Source organism: Onychostruthus taczanowskii, unplaced genomic scaffold (genome assembly GCF_017590055.1).
Source record: "Onychostruthus taczanowskii isolate IOZ18803 unplaced genomic scaffold, ASM1759005v1 scaffold5, whole genome shotgun sequence".
Taxonomy (NCBI): Eukaryota; Metazoa; Chordata; class Aves; order Passeriformes; family Passeridae; genus Onychostruthus; species Onychostruthus taczanowskii.
The window spans coordinates 3,795,285-3,808,788 of record NW_024502568.1 but is presented as its reverse complement, the minus strand read 5'-3'; the positions used below and the strand labels follow the sequence as shown (position 1 = coordinate 3,808,788).

At 36.4% G+C, this 13,504-nt stretch overlaps 1 protein-coding gene across 4 annotated transcripts in view; it reads right to left on the bottom strand.

The window, feature by feature from the left end:
- Positions 1-13,504, bottom strand: part of MYOF (myoferlin) — a 65,728-nt gene that overhangs the window by 24,541 nt on the left and 27,683 nt on the right. For all 4 annotated transcript variants that reach the window (XR_005953462.1, XR_005953463.1, XM_041415577.1 and 1 more), the window contains exons 18-29: positions 12,693-12,817; positions 12,110-12,226; positions 11,569-11,746; positions 10,609-10,733; positions 10,018-10,124; positions 7,563-7,755; positions 6,366-6,521; positions 5,258-5,389; positions 3,802-3,965; positions 2,015-2,129; positions 1,797-1,902; positions 36-178 (exon numbers count right to left, since the gene is read on the bottom strand). Coding sequence is in view for 2 of the 4 variants with exons in the window: in XM_041415577.1 (XP_041271511.1) it covers positions 36-178; positions 1,797-1,902; positions 2,015-2,129; positions 3,802-3,965; positions 5,258-5,389; positions 6,366-6,521; positions 7,563-7,755; positions 10,018-10,124; positions 10,609-10,733; positions 11,569-11,746; positions 12,110-12,226; positions 12,693-12,817 (1,661 nt within the window). In the remaining 2 variants the exon portion in view is untranslated. The remainder of the gene's footprint in view (positions 1-35; positions 179-1,796; positions 1,903-2,014; positions 2,130-3,801; positions 3,966-5,257; positions 5,390-6,365; positions 6,522-7,562; positions 7,756-10,017; positions 10,125-10,608; positions 10,734-11,568; positions 11,747-12,109; positions 12,227-12,692; positions 12,818-13,504) is intronic.

Sequence of the window (13,504 nt, the reverse complement as noted above, 5' to 3'; positions counted from 1 at the left end):
ATGTACAAGTCCCTGCCTGGATCTCTCTTTCTTACCCTTCCTGCTGTCATTCCTTCAGGCTGTTCCCTCCTGCGTTTCCGCACCAGCCTTCGTCGTCGATGCGTGTGGTACATTTTCTCTGCAGCAACCCATGACTTGGGTTTAGTGTCTGGAGGAATAGTAATTCCATATTCCCAACCTAAAGCAGAATTGATGAGTTGGTACATTTTCAGAAATACAAGGGAGATACAGAGAAGAAAAGCACGGTGACAGAGTGGCCATGCCTACAGAGGATGAAGCTTTACCACAGGAGACTATTCAGCAATGCACACCCTTACAGCCTAATAGCCAGGGAATAGCCAGGGGGCCACTGATGACATTACAGGAGACTATTCAGCAATGCACACCCTTACAGCCTAATAGCCAGGGGGCCACTGATGACATCTTATAATAATGCTGGGTTGTAATATATGTGACAATAAAAATCTCAACATTAAAACAGATACAATAAATTTCAAGTTCTTTTCTTTGCATTTTTGTTTTCTCAGATGTTGATATCGCATTTTCACACTTCATTGCAGGAAAATCTAACCATTAATTTAAACAAGAGTCAAATGCTCTGTGCACTCTTGTGACTCCAGCAGCTTTTCATTTAAAGGAACACCAACCACATGAACTGTGATCACAAAACTTTAAGAACTGGCAAGGCTGTTACTGTATTTTTCGTCTATGGATAATTCAGTTGCCAAGCATCCAAGACTCAGAATTTCATTTAAATTCATCTCATTAAAAACTTACTGCAGACTCCTACCAGGTACTCTAGATAAATATTTTTTTTCTACTCTAATAGCTAGTTATTTTTTATTTAGAAGCAATAATTATTTGAGAATTTTCATTTGGTTTAGAACAGAACAAAAATTTACCATAGTTATGCAAAATGTTGTGTTTTCCATTATCTGCCATGATCTTCCCTTTTTGTAAAATTATTTATTTTGTTTTCAAACCATAAAACCAATGCACTGTAAATACTTTGCTATGAGACACTGACTACTTTTTCCTGTTGCTGTAGAATCCAAATTATGGTCTTGAGAGCTTGTTTATATCACAACTTTCAGTGATGACAACGGTCTTAATTTATTGAAAGTAATAAGCATATTAGGATTTTCTACCCTGATCATACTAGTAATATATATAATCTGAAAATCTCTCTTCAGCAGCACCTGACTCTTCACAGAAAGATTTTGAACTTTTTTTCATGTCAGAATTGCCTAATAACCAATGTTTCATCCTGATCAGTCCTGCACGGCTCCCTTCCCACAAATTCAGTGCTGCTATTCTGCTCTCAGCAAACCAGGAATCCTTCCTACACTTGTGTGGTGTGTGGCCAACACAAACGGGTTTCCCACTTCCTTTAGTCCCCAGACTTCCTGATTCACTTTGTTGCATTATTTGGTGACTCATCCCATGGCTGAAGGCTCACAGGTAAATGATCAGACAGACCCAAACCTGGCTTTGCCACATGTTCTTGGTGCAATTACAGAGGTTTCAGGTCTCAGCTTTCTGACTTCTCTAAAAACCCTCAAATGCTGCTACTAATCCATTAAAATGGAAATAGAAATAGATGCAGAAAGTGAAGACTTTCTCAATGTCATATTATCTGATTCTGCAAGCAACTCTATCCAAACACTTCCTTGGTATTTTTCCGTAGGGCAACCAATATCAGGCCCAGAATATTGCTACAGTTTTGACATGTGTCCTCCTTCATTATGAACTACAGCACATTGTCCTAATATCAGCAGATAAACAGTGAATCTTACCATGCTCATCCACTGCTCGATTTAAATCGGATTTCCAAGCATCATCTTCCCACACCCATCCAAAAGGACATGTGAATTCACGTGGGGGTGGGGCTTTTTCTCCATTCTTTCATGTAAGGCAAATAGAACAGTTTTCTGCATTAGAAAGGTAAATACACTGTGTAGCAAAACATAGTACTCCTTCTCTTAACTTATCCAGTGAAAAATTTAACTCTCACCACATCTGTGAAACTCTCCTCAGATGCTTTCCATTCCCCGCCAGGATAGCGACTCTCATTTTCATACACCTCATCAGTAAACTCAGTATGACCAGCATCAGCTTCAGTCAACAGACTGCATGTCCAAAAAAATACAATAATAAATAAAACCCATTTTAGTTCACTACAGAAAAGATATAGAAATGTAGTACAGAATGTGCACACATGGGGGTATTCTGCACTGTCCAGCTATACGAAGGAAACTTAGGAAAAAATACTGAAGAAACTCCAGTAGTAGTAAGCAGTAGGAGGAACATTACTCATAAATATGAGCGACTAGCAGGAATGTTTAACTGCTGTTTTATTCAGGATCTGCTTTGAACACATCCTCTTGGAAAAAGAAAAAAACATAATAAATTTAAGTGTAGGAGACAAGGACTGTGTATGAATTATATGCATCTCTAAAACACATGCATCTATGTTTACATTAAAATTTGGCAATGTATTTAAGTTTGCTTCCATTTATGCTGTTGACAGGGCAAGCAATCAATTGGCTAATATTTTTCTAATTTGCAAGTAAAAGAAATAGGAGAACATGAAATGACACAAAAGCCTGTTGCTGTCAGGCACAGTGGTTCACTGTGGTTCAAAAGGCACCAAAGCATGTTCCACACTGCCCTTTTATGGCCAAATCGAGGCACAGATCATCTCCCAGTAGAAGAAGCTGCATGGCAAAAATATGCATTTCAACAGGATTTGATGCAATTTCTTCATGTCATCTTATTCATAAAAACTATTGATTTAATATAAACAAAACCCCATCCATTCATGCCTATAACATAAAATTTTAAAATAGCACATATTTTTCCCACACAGTTTTTCTATAGCAACAGTTCTATATATTTTTCACTGTCAGAACACAAGAATTTAAAATGGGTCAAATATTTTCTTTTAGAAAAAAGTATTTATTTTCTTTTAGTCTTTCTCATGCTGGTTTTTGTTTATGAAACAAATAATGTTCCCAGTCTGGCATAAAGTGTGGCAACACAGCTGGACTGGCACAACTCCAGAGCTGAAAATCTCTGGCAGAGCAAGACTGAACCTTTTGGAGCTGAGGAAGGACGGACACTTCATGAATTTGGTCTGCCAGGGGAGGAGCTGCCACCTGGCACCACAACCTCCTACTGAAAACAGCACCTGCCTTGAGTCAGTCTGAGAAATAACCTGTGACAGTTTTTTAGTTTGTTGTTACTTTTCACCATTTAATGAAATAAACACACAAAAAAAAAATCCAGTGTTTGTGAATGCCCATGGTGTAATGGTGTTGCTACAGCATGAACTGCAGATTTATACTGGATGCCAGGGTTAAGTTTCTATCTAGGGAAGATCCACCAATCCAAAGGTCTGCTCTGAAACCATCACAGCAGGATCTGTGGATCTCACACAGACACATGTAAGCCCCATATCAGCTTCCTAGGCATGAAATATTGTTATTATCCCTTTCTAAAAGATGAAGCACTGATACCCAGAAAATATAAGCAATATAGCCATCATAACATGGGGATTGCAAAACCATAATATAGTTCTTAGAAATGGATACTTTATTTCTGTTGCCTGTTTTCTTTTAATTTTTAGAAAAGGTAATGTTAATTTTAGCACTATTAACTAGCTTTGACTATTGGTTGGTTTCTGCTGTCCTGGAACATTCAGCTTAAAATCCTTTTCTCAACCAAGAAAACAGAGAGGAGCTTTTACTCAACACCACAAATGCCTTTATTCCTATCTGCATAAAATTAAAAGAATCTGACCTTCTTTCAGGATCAACCATCCATTCTCCTTCCCAGTCCCAGCCCTTTGGGGGTAGAAAGTACTCTCTTTTCAGTTTGATTTTTCCGGTAACATCAGAAAACTTGTGGCGACCAACAAGTCCTGAGGTACCCCACTTTCCAAAAAGGAGAGCCTGATTTTCATACTGTGTGGGAAGAAAGCAAAAATCCAATTATTATTTCGGAATAATAGACAGTTCTTAGGAGGAAAAAAATTATATATTTATGTAACTATTATAACTGAAACACTTTACTATAAATTTACTTCCTCTGAAATTAAGTACTCCCTTTCCCTTTCCACATTACTCTGCAATGTCATCTTCAATTTCTTTCTTTCATTTTCTTCTATACTGCCTGGTAAACAACCTTCTCAATGTAATACCTCCCTCAACTACAGTAAAAACTTCTCTAAATCAAAGCTCTGTTAAATAAAATCACGTTACATTGTTCAAAGAAGTTCCTTCTGTTCCCTAAATGCATGATTCTGTCATTCGTTTCCATGTCAAATCTCCTCCTATTTAAAATATTTTCTTTTGTAACATGTAGAACTGAACCAAAATCTAAGCATAGTAGTTCCCAGGGGCATGATTCTGATGTCAGCCCAGTCTATTTCCCCTTCTGGGATTATTTGTAGTTTATGATGGTCTTGAGTTTTCTGCCCTTATTCCTGGAAAATTGTTGGATTGTTGAAGACCAAAAGAGACATTCAATACCTCTTAAACTGTATACTTAAATAATGGCTTTGAACACCCATTGCTTTAAGTGACTTAGGACAGCACTACTAAATATTTAAGCATGGGTGCAACAGTAACATCACTGTAAAAATGTCTTTTTATTAGTTAGTTTACTGCTACTGGATTGTATGCACCATTATGTGATGTGGCATATAAAACACACCTGCTACTACCATCCAAAACATCTATTGTTTGCTGTGGGACTATTTAAAGCATTTGAATTCTGACTTTGTTTACTCTTCCCATTAAAATGTTATTGTATTATAGCATTTTGTCAGCAACAGTAAATTTTCTGCTGCTACAAAAGAACTATTATTAAGCAAAACCACTCCTATGCAAGTACCATTTGTAGAAGTGAAGAAGCAATTAAAAAAAAAAAGGATTATTCACGTGCCAAAACATAATAGTTTAGATCTCCATCTTAATTACACTGATAAAAATCTAAAATAAATGTATTTGAAATCACTGGAGTTAACCAGATTTGTAGTGACTAACCAGTTCAGAATCTGGTCTGCTGAAGTTCACCTGGTAGGCACAATGGACTTGATTATTAATTGCCTTGAATGGGTTCTACTTGTTTCCTTATAATAAACACTACTCTCTCTTTCTGTCTAGAATGCAAAGAAACTCAAAAAAGCTCCAGCTGCATTGAATTCCCAACATTCACATCCAAGTTTAAAGTAAGAAAGCAATGCTGGACATACCATTTCTGCAAAAACACTGAATGTTCCCTCTGCAAAGCTGTTAAACTTCTTTTCAACTGCACTGAGCCCCAGCCAAATGTTAATTCGCAGCTCTGCAGGCATTTTGACATCTTTCGTCTTGTCCTGTGGGTACTGGCACACAAAAATGTTATTCTTTGTTCTGTTATGGAGGTATCATAGCTTTCAGTAAAAGATATATATTAACAAAGAGATATGAGTAACATATATTTATTTATCTCCTCCTGTACTGCTTTTTTTCAAAAGCCAGTAATAAGTACTACAGGAGGAAAACATTCTTTAAATGATACCTGCCTAGGGCATGTGAAAACCAGACACATTAATGGTAGTATCATCCCTGTTCCTGTATATTCTTTCCCAAGTTTCATTCAGCAATGAGTTTTCAGTTTTGACAACAACTTAAAACTTAAATGTTGATATTGGGGTTTCTTGTTGGGAGACTGGAAATGTAGAGGTTAGCAGGGATGGATCAGTAAAAGCAGAATCAATGGTGGTTTGAACAAAACCGTGAAGACGCAGACTTGTCTGCATTGAGGCATTCATGAATATAACTACTAGTAAAATTACAAACTCTCTAAGTGCTCTTGTTTTACTGTCAGATTGCTTTTTTCCTGGTTAAGTTTATTTCAACTGAATACAATATCAACTTAGATGGAGAAAGGCATTCCCATTCAAGAGTAAGACTCAATTCAGAGAGACAGCTTCTGAGTGTAGACATGCTCTATTGCTTACAGAAAACCATCCAAAACTTTGAGTAAGTCTTTGGAACTTCTCTGACTTACACTTATTATTCCCTCTGAAAGTTTCCATTTATGTCCAAATATCAACTCCAGTAACACTTTTAAAGTTCTGTCACAATTTTGAGCTCTTTTAGAAAAGTCTCAGAAACAGGGGCCCATACTGGTTCTAACTGGTTTATGGCAAGCTTAAAAGTTCTGTGATATTTTGAAGAAGCTATATGCAGTTGGCTTCTAATCTGTCCTGAATTTGACATCTCATTGTTCATAGTTTGTTTCCATGTTTCATACTCATGTCAGATGGCATGCCAATTCAGGGAGTTAATTATTTCTTAAGGAGAAAAAAATAGTACCTTTAAGAAGATTGTTTGGGTCTTTCCACAATATTTACCAGATGATTCAGGGCTCGCTGTGGAGTACAGCACTTGGTGTGCAGGAACACGAGCATAGGCCAGTCTTTTCTCCCCTCGGATCATCCATATGATCACATCAGGCATACTGTTTTGTGGCTGAGAATTATTTGTGGGGAAAGGAGAGTTAAGAAGAGTAATTAATTGAACAATAACCAATCTAGAGCTGAGAAAAGAGAAACATAAATAAAGGCTTACGTCAAAAGATTTATCATTTAGAATCATGAATCACAACAAACATGATAAATAGAGGGAATTGTTTCATTTTGCAAGTAAACCAATATGTAGCTCTGAAGGAATAATAAAAAAAACCCATTGAGATATTTGGAAAGCAAAGTAAGTTTTATAAAAAAAAATTGTTACATATTTTATAAACTTTTCTAGAGATATTTTGTCTCTCAATTCCCTTAAGGTGATGATAGTGACTGGATGCCATATGCTGATGCTTTGGACTGAACTGCTACATATTAAACTGCTTGTGATGCTTCCACATTAAGGGTATGTAATTGTAAGACTTTTAGCAGAGGACAGAAACCACCTATTACCTTTTTGGAGTTCTGTGCCCACTTTTGTGAGCTAGCTGCAAGTCTGGCCAATTAATTGCTCTTTATTTTTTTTTTTTAAATCAGTATCTCTATAGAGCACAAACAACAAACTGAAAATAAAACCATTTCTAAAATGTTGTGAAAACCAGTTATGAGATAGCTAAGATGTAAAGAGAAAACATTGGTGAAAATTTAAAAAAAAATCCACGGAAACACATTTAACTCTGTTAGAGTTAGTTGATTACTATGGCTACAAGCTGTGGAAATCCAACATATACCCTGCAGTCCCTGAACCAGAAAAGTGACTTGCAGCTCTGGAAGAAAGGAGGGGACAGAACAGGGTCTATTCTACCAGTCACAGAATGATCACTACCCAACACACATTCTCAGTGAGAACAACTAACAAATGAGTTTTGTTTAAGTAAATTGCAGTTATGGAGAGGAACATGTTTACTTCACAGCATCTAAAATTACTCTCCTACGGAGAGTGGATATTGCTTGATCAGCAGTGAACTTTACACCCATTTGTGTTAGACAGGTATTGCTAAACTAACCAGTACTGCTAAACCAAACACCAGGATTGTGAAGCACTAACCTCTTCACTCAGTTGCAGTAATCTATCCAACCAATCCTCAATTTCTGTCAGAGTGGCTTTCACCTCAGTAGCTTCACTTCTCATCCTTGCTGCTGCTTCTCCAATCTGTTTGAGAGACTTGAGGCGCAGCTTTTCTATCTGAGTGTCAAGGACTGTAATATTAGATTTGCCTTCTATGAGGGGAAATGGTTTACTGAAAAGAGAATATTTGTTATGGTTAATTATCTAAGTGGCTTTTCTTTAGTTACACTTTAAATGCAGACATGCAAACAGTGGCAACAGATTGAGTGCCATCATTTCCTGTGATTGAAAACCACTGGAACAGTGCCGTTGCATCTATTTCTGCAGAGATTTTCACCTCACAAGGTATTTCTAGTAAGCAAGGCAGAGACTGTACTTACACAACAAACACCAAGGTAGAACACCTTGAGGTGTTTGCTTTAATGCAATTGCCGCCAATCAAACCAAGGAAAATCCATTTCTCTATATAGTCACAGTAAAAACTTATCCTTTCAAAATGTACATTTCAAAACTGAAACCAGTGCCTTCAGACCAAGATTAGGTTCCTTTCCTTCACTGGAATCTTTATATTCTCAGAAACTGAATATAAAATATGGCTTGTGGCTAAGACTAGATTTATCTAACCCTCTGGCAAGAAAACATTAAAGAACTCTAAAAGAAATCTGTGACACAGAACTTCTGAGTCAGCAGAGGGCAGAGTAACTATTCAATGGAACTAAGAAGCTGTAGAATCCTGAGTTAGAAAGGACTCTCAAGGATCATTGAGCCCTGCCTCTGCACAGAAACACATCATGTGCCTGACTGTCCTGTCCAGTTCTGTCGGAAAAATGAGAGGAGGTTTGAGGAAAAGGCAGCTTTTCCAGGACCAATGACTGTATCCCTTTACCAGAGTTCATTAAAATGTCTTTAATGTGTTTTTTTACAAAATGTTTAAAATTTTCCAAAGACACTGCCTAGTTTCTCTTCTTTGACCTACATTTAATGACATGCTATGAACTTCTAAGGGCTTTGATTCTGTAAAACCTTGACATTAACTATTGTGCCTTCCACTAGAGTTAGTTCTACTAATCTGAATGCAAGGGCTGTCTGCCCTGGGAGCTACTTTGGCATGAATCATATGTACCAGATCAGAACCTTCAGAAAGGCAAATCATTTTAGGTTTAAGTAGTGCACTGAAAACTCTCTCAAACTCTAACTCATTTAAACCTTAGCACAGCAAGGAAAAATCCTCTATGAATTCAACACAGGGAGCTCTGTCTTTGACAGAGATTTTTTGAGTTTGCTGAAAAAAAACCACCAAAAAGAGCACAGTATCCCATAAACAACAAGAAGTTAATTTGGTGCTATATCTAAGTGCTATTGCTCCATAATTGTTGAGTGATAGTTTATAAAACAATGGTCTGAATTAATAACAGTGCAAATATGTGTCAGGATGAGGAAATGACCTGAAGTTTCTACACCGGGTCCATGTGACAAAAGTTTGCCCTTCACATTTTACTTTCCCAGAGTTTGTCAGTCCTTTCTCTCTGTTTCTTTCAGATCACAGCATCCTATGAAGTTATCAGTTTATATTTTTGCATAAGCTTTCTATCATGGAATTCTTTGCTAGTACATACTGATCTCCACTGTTTGTTTTTCCTCTGCTTATTTTTTTTATTGGCTTTACAAAATGATGAATTTGCTCTTTCATTTCATGTTCTTTGTTATTTCCTCTTAGAGATAATAATTGTTCTGTCATTTTTCCTTTACTTTTCCTGTGCTGTTTTATCACCCACTTGTTTACTCTTCCCATCTCAGTATTTCCTTTTTTAATGTCTCTTTCTCCCACAATTCCTTCCTCTCTATTTAGAATTTATTCTCTTTCAAAACTCTAAATGCTGACTTCTGTTGCCTTCTCTGACCACCCCCATACATACAGACACATTGACTAAAAGCTTATTCAAAACCACAATTTTTATGGCCCGTAATCCCTGCATACCTTTTGATTTTTTAATTAATTTTGGGCTTACCAGTAAAGTACTAGACTTTCTTCCTCTTCAGTTTCAGAAATAACACTGAAACACAGGTAAACCAAAGGTACAAGAGGAATTCTAACGAAGGGAGGATGCAAGAAAGGCAGCAGAGAGACCTAATATCCATTTTTAGAAAAATCCTCCCTCAGATTTTTTTCAAGAGATACTGTTTTGTCTTATCACTGTCAGTAATAAAACTATCCTGAGATAATGGAGAATTACACAACCAGATGGATTATTTGATTGGCAATGTGATGTTTTACTACTTTCAGACACTTTTGGAATTTCAGTTCTTAGGTCAATTCATGGGATTAGTCAGTTTTATAGTCCTCAGAATTTGTTTTCTGACTTAGCAAAGGCAATAACCAAGATTCTGAGCAGGCTTGGAATGATAACATAAGAGATAAAAAAAATTCTTTTACCTTATGTCTTCTGTAAGTTCATCAATCAGCTTCAACCACATCTCAGCTAATCTGTTTTCAGACATTTTAGCCTGCATTCCTGACTTTAAGGTGGCTAAGTTGGATTGCTGAGGAATTTAAAAGAAAAGAATTTGCACTTATAAACTTCCCATGTGGTTTATGGTCAGTAGCAGTTTCAAGATTTTGATCTTATTTATTCATCTGTGTAAAGGCCAAACCAAAAAAAAGACTCATATTTAAAATTAACTTGTATTTAACAGGACTATTCTGATGTTCTCCCCCACTGTATTTATATATATTTAAATAACAGTCCCACAGAATTAACAGCTCCAACCAACACTGAGGACTCTCCTTCCAGTGGGAATTCTCTGTGGCTTCAAGCAGGAGTGTGTTGAGCCTTGCTAAAGCACAGGCCTGTGATTAACAGTGCTATTTGTTACACCAAGCAACTTTTAATTTTGACTAAGAAAAAAGGAAAGTATCACAAAATTCCATTATTTGCTCAAAATGCCACTTTTTGATTATACCTCTAAATGAAAAAGAGTAAAAATGAAAAGCCTAGAAGAAAAAGAAGTCTTTTAAATGTCTTACCAGTCTTTCAGCCATGTTTAGGATTACATTCACAGGGTCTAATCTATGACTTATGTCCTCCCAAAAAGAAGTCAGCGTTACAACTGGCTTTGTGTTTGACCATGGCAAGTAGTAATAATAATTACCTGGTGTGAAACATTTGTAGGTAAGGTTTAGAATTCATGGCAGGAATACATACTGTACAATGTTGCAACATTAATATAATTTATGTACTACAAATCATTAAGAACATATAAGCTACTCCCAATTCACAAAAAAGATTTGTATTTTCAAGCCACTATAGCATCTGCTGAATGGTAAAGGCTCACTTCAAATTGTTTCAAATTGTTTCAAAATCCAACAGGTTTTAAAAAATAAATTAGCTGTTAACATATTATTTCCCATAACATACTGATGTAGATGGCACATTAATACAACTTTATCTTTGAAGTAAAATATTCAAATAATAATTTTCTAGAGTAAGTCTGATTATTTCATTTAATACACAGGAGAGAAAAAAAAAAAACAACTACTCTTTGCAGTTAATAGAAAAATTATAGCCAAAATGTATTTTCCTGTGATCTAGCTATTTTTTTTTCCTAGGCTCTGAGATGTATGGTTTAAAAACAAGTTATTATTTTACTCTAAATCAGAATATTTAAAGCATGTTTTCCCTACTTAACTCTAGATACCTCTAAAATAACGTGATTTCTTCTCCTGGCAAAATTTGTGTATATCTAGTACGTGGTCAAAGGATTTCATTGAATTCTGTCAAAACTCCACTAATGACCTCAGTAGGGCCTTGCAGCATGTATTCCATTAATGCAGCTTCACCTTAAAAGCTCTGAAGAGCCACACTCTCTGCTCTGTCACATTTTCAGGAAGTGTTCAGTGCAGCTGGGGCTGACACTCCAAAGCTACAAAGAGCACTTCCAAAGGAGAGTTTGGGAGTGTTCCATCCCCAGAGCACAGCACCCTTACCATCGAACACGGCGCGGCTGTACTGGGTGGTGGATGCCAGGGGCTTGCAGGTGCTGTCGAACTTGTTGCCGTAGTTGCCGATGCTCACCTCGAACTGGATGGGCTCCCCCGTGTCCTGCAGCATCGTGGCAGAATGAAACACAGCAGCCAAGCAGAACTTCCGTCTGCGCTGGTATTTCTGCCAAAACAGCCTTTTTGAGTTGTATTTCAAAACAGGATCCACAATTATAGAAAAACAATAGCAATATCTAATTGGAAAGAATAACTTCAATATTTTTACTATTTTATGAGAAGAACCCAAAAAATATAACATGTATAATAAATTATTGTATTTGATATTATAAAATGTTTCAGATTAACACTTCTTGCTACAAGGGCACAACATTTTTGTAGCCACTACTCCTCAGCCACCAGTAAAGGCCTCTCTTAACTTGGAGATTGAACTCTATTGTACTGATTTTAGTGAGCTAGATCACTCTCTAAAAGCAACCAGCCAAGGCACATCTCCACTACAAACAGTGACAATAAAACACGGATTTACCTCAACAACCAGTAAGTCATCATTAGGAATCATTTCTAATTTTTTATTTACAGGCTTGCTTTCAGATAATGTAGATAGTTCGACCAGAATTCTCCCTCTATATGCAACTCCTTCTCCCTGTAACACAAACACATATCAAATCAAATTTTATATATTTGCCCTAAAGAAGTGTATAATTTTTTTTAGCTGTACATGATTCTGGCTTCACTGAAGTGTTCTCAAAACTCCTGCAGAGGCATGGATGTACATACTGGAACAAGTGAAATAAAGTAGTTGGCTTAATGCTAGAAGTGAAAAACATATTTATGCAAACAAGGAAAGAAGAAATACAAATGCATGCAAAGGTGCAGTTAGTGAAAATCATCAAAATCATTGCTGCTCCTTCAAAAATTTCTTTAAAACAAAACCAGATGGAAATGGAAAATACTATCATACTTCCTTATTAATCTTAAACATAAAATATTATTCAAAAATAAAAAGCAAGAGGTGTGTAATGTGAAAAAAACCATTAAAATTAATTAATTCATTTATTAAAATAATTGGGTTAATTCTTTTATGAAAAACAATAAATAAAGAAACTTACCTTTCCAAAGTTTAATTCGTCATAAGGGTCTGGGAATCCAGTGTATTCTCTTGGACTTCCATAAAAGTTTAGGTAACAAGGCCCAAATGTTGGTAAAAAGCCAACTTCAGTTTCTCCAGAGTTTACTAACAGAAGACATTACCATTATATCTTTATTAATTACCATATTGAGCCAGAAAGAAACAAGTAACATTACCATCAAATCCATTAGAATAAATGTTAGATATTAGTTAGGTATTAGTAATATAAGGACACTTTATTCTCTGGATATACCATAGGAATTTAAAGTAACTATACCACTGACTACACTTGTACCTAACTTCTTTCATCTCTGCACAACACTTATACTAAATGCAGCAAAACACTTCATGCAACACAACACTTCATGCAGCAAAAATCCCACAGAATGAGAGGTATTTATGTCCCACTCCAAATATATGGTTTTAATTTATGTGCAATGGTAATATGCCCTTTTGCTAACAGAAAACATGTTTTCTAGAAAAAGCGAAGCTGAGTAAAACAACATTTGCAATCACTTAAATGCACAGGGCAACGATCAAACTAAACAGCCAAAGAAAAGATGCATTCTCTAGCAGAAAAAGGAGATCAGAAACAGATCAACTTTGCAACAGAAATTTCCTGGAGTGATCTGCAGCTCAGAGAGGGGTACACTTATTTCTCATGGGAAAAGAAGGTGGGGTAGGACAGTGACAGTAAAGGGTTGTGCCTCGTGTGGCTATGTCACTGCTGAGTGACACAAGTGGAATGCACAAGTGAATGTGATGTCTGGATGTCATTTCCTGTCAACAAAG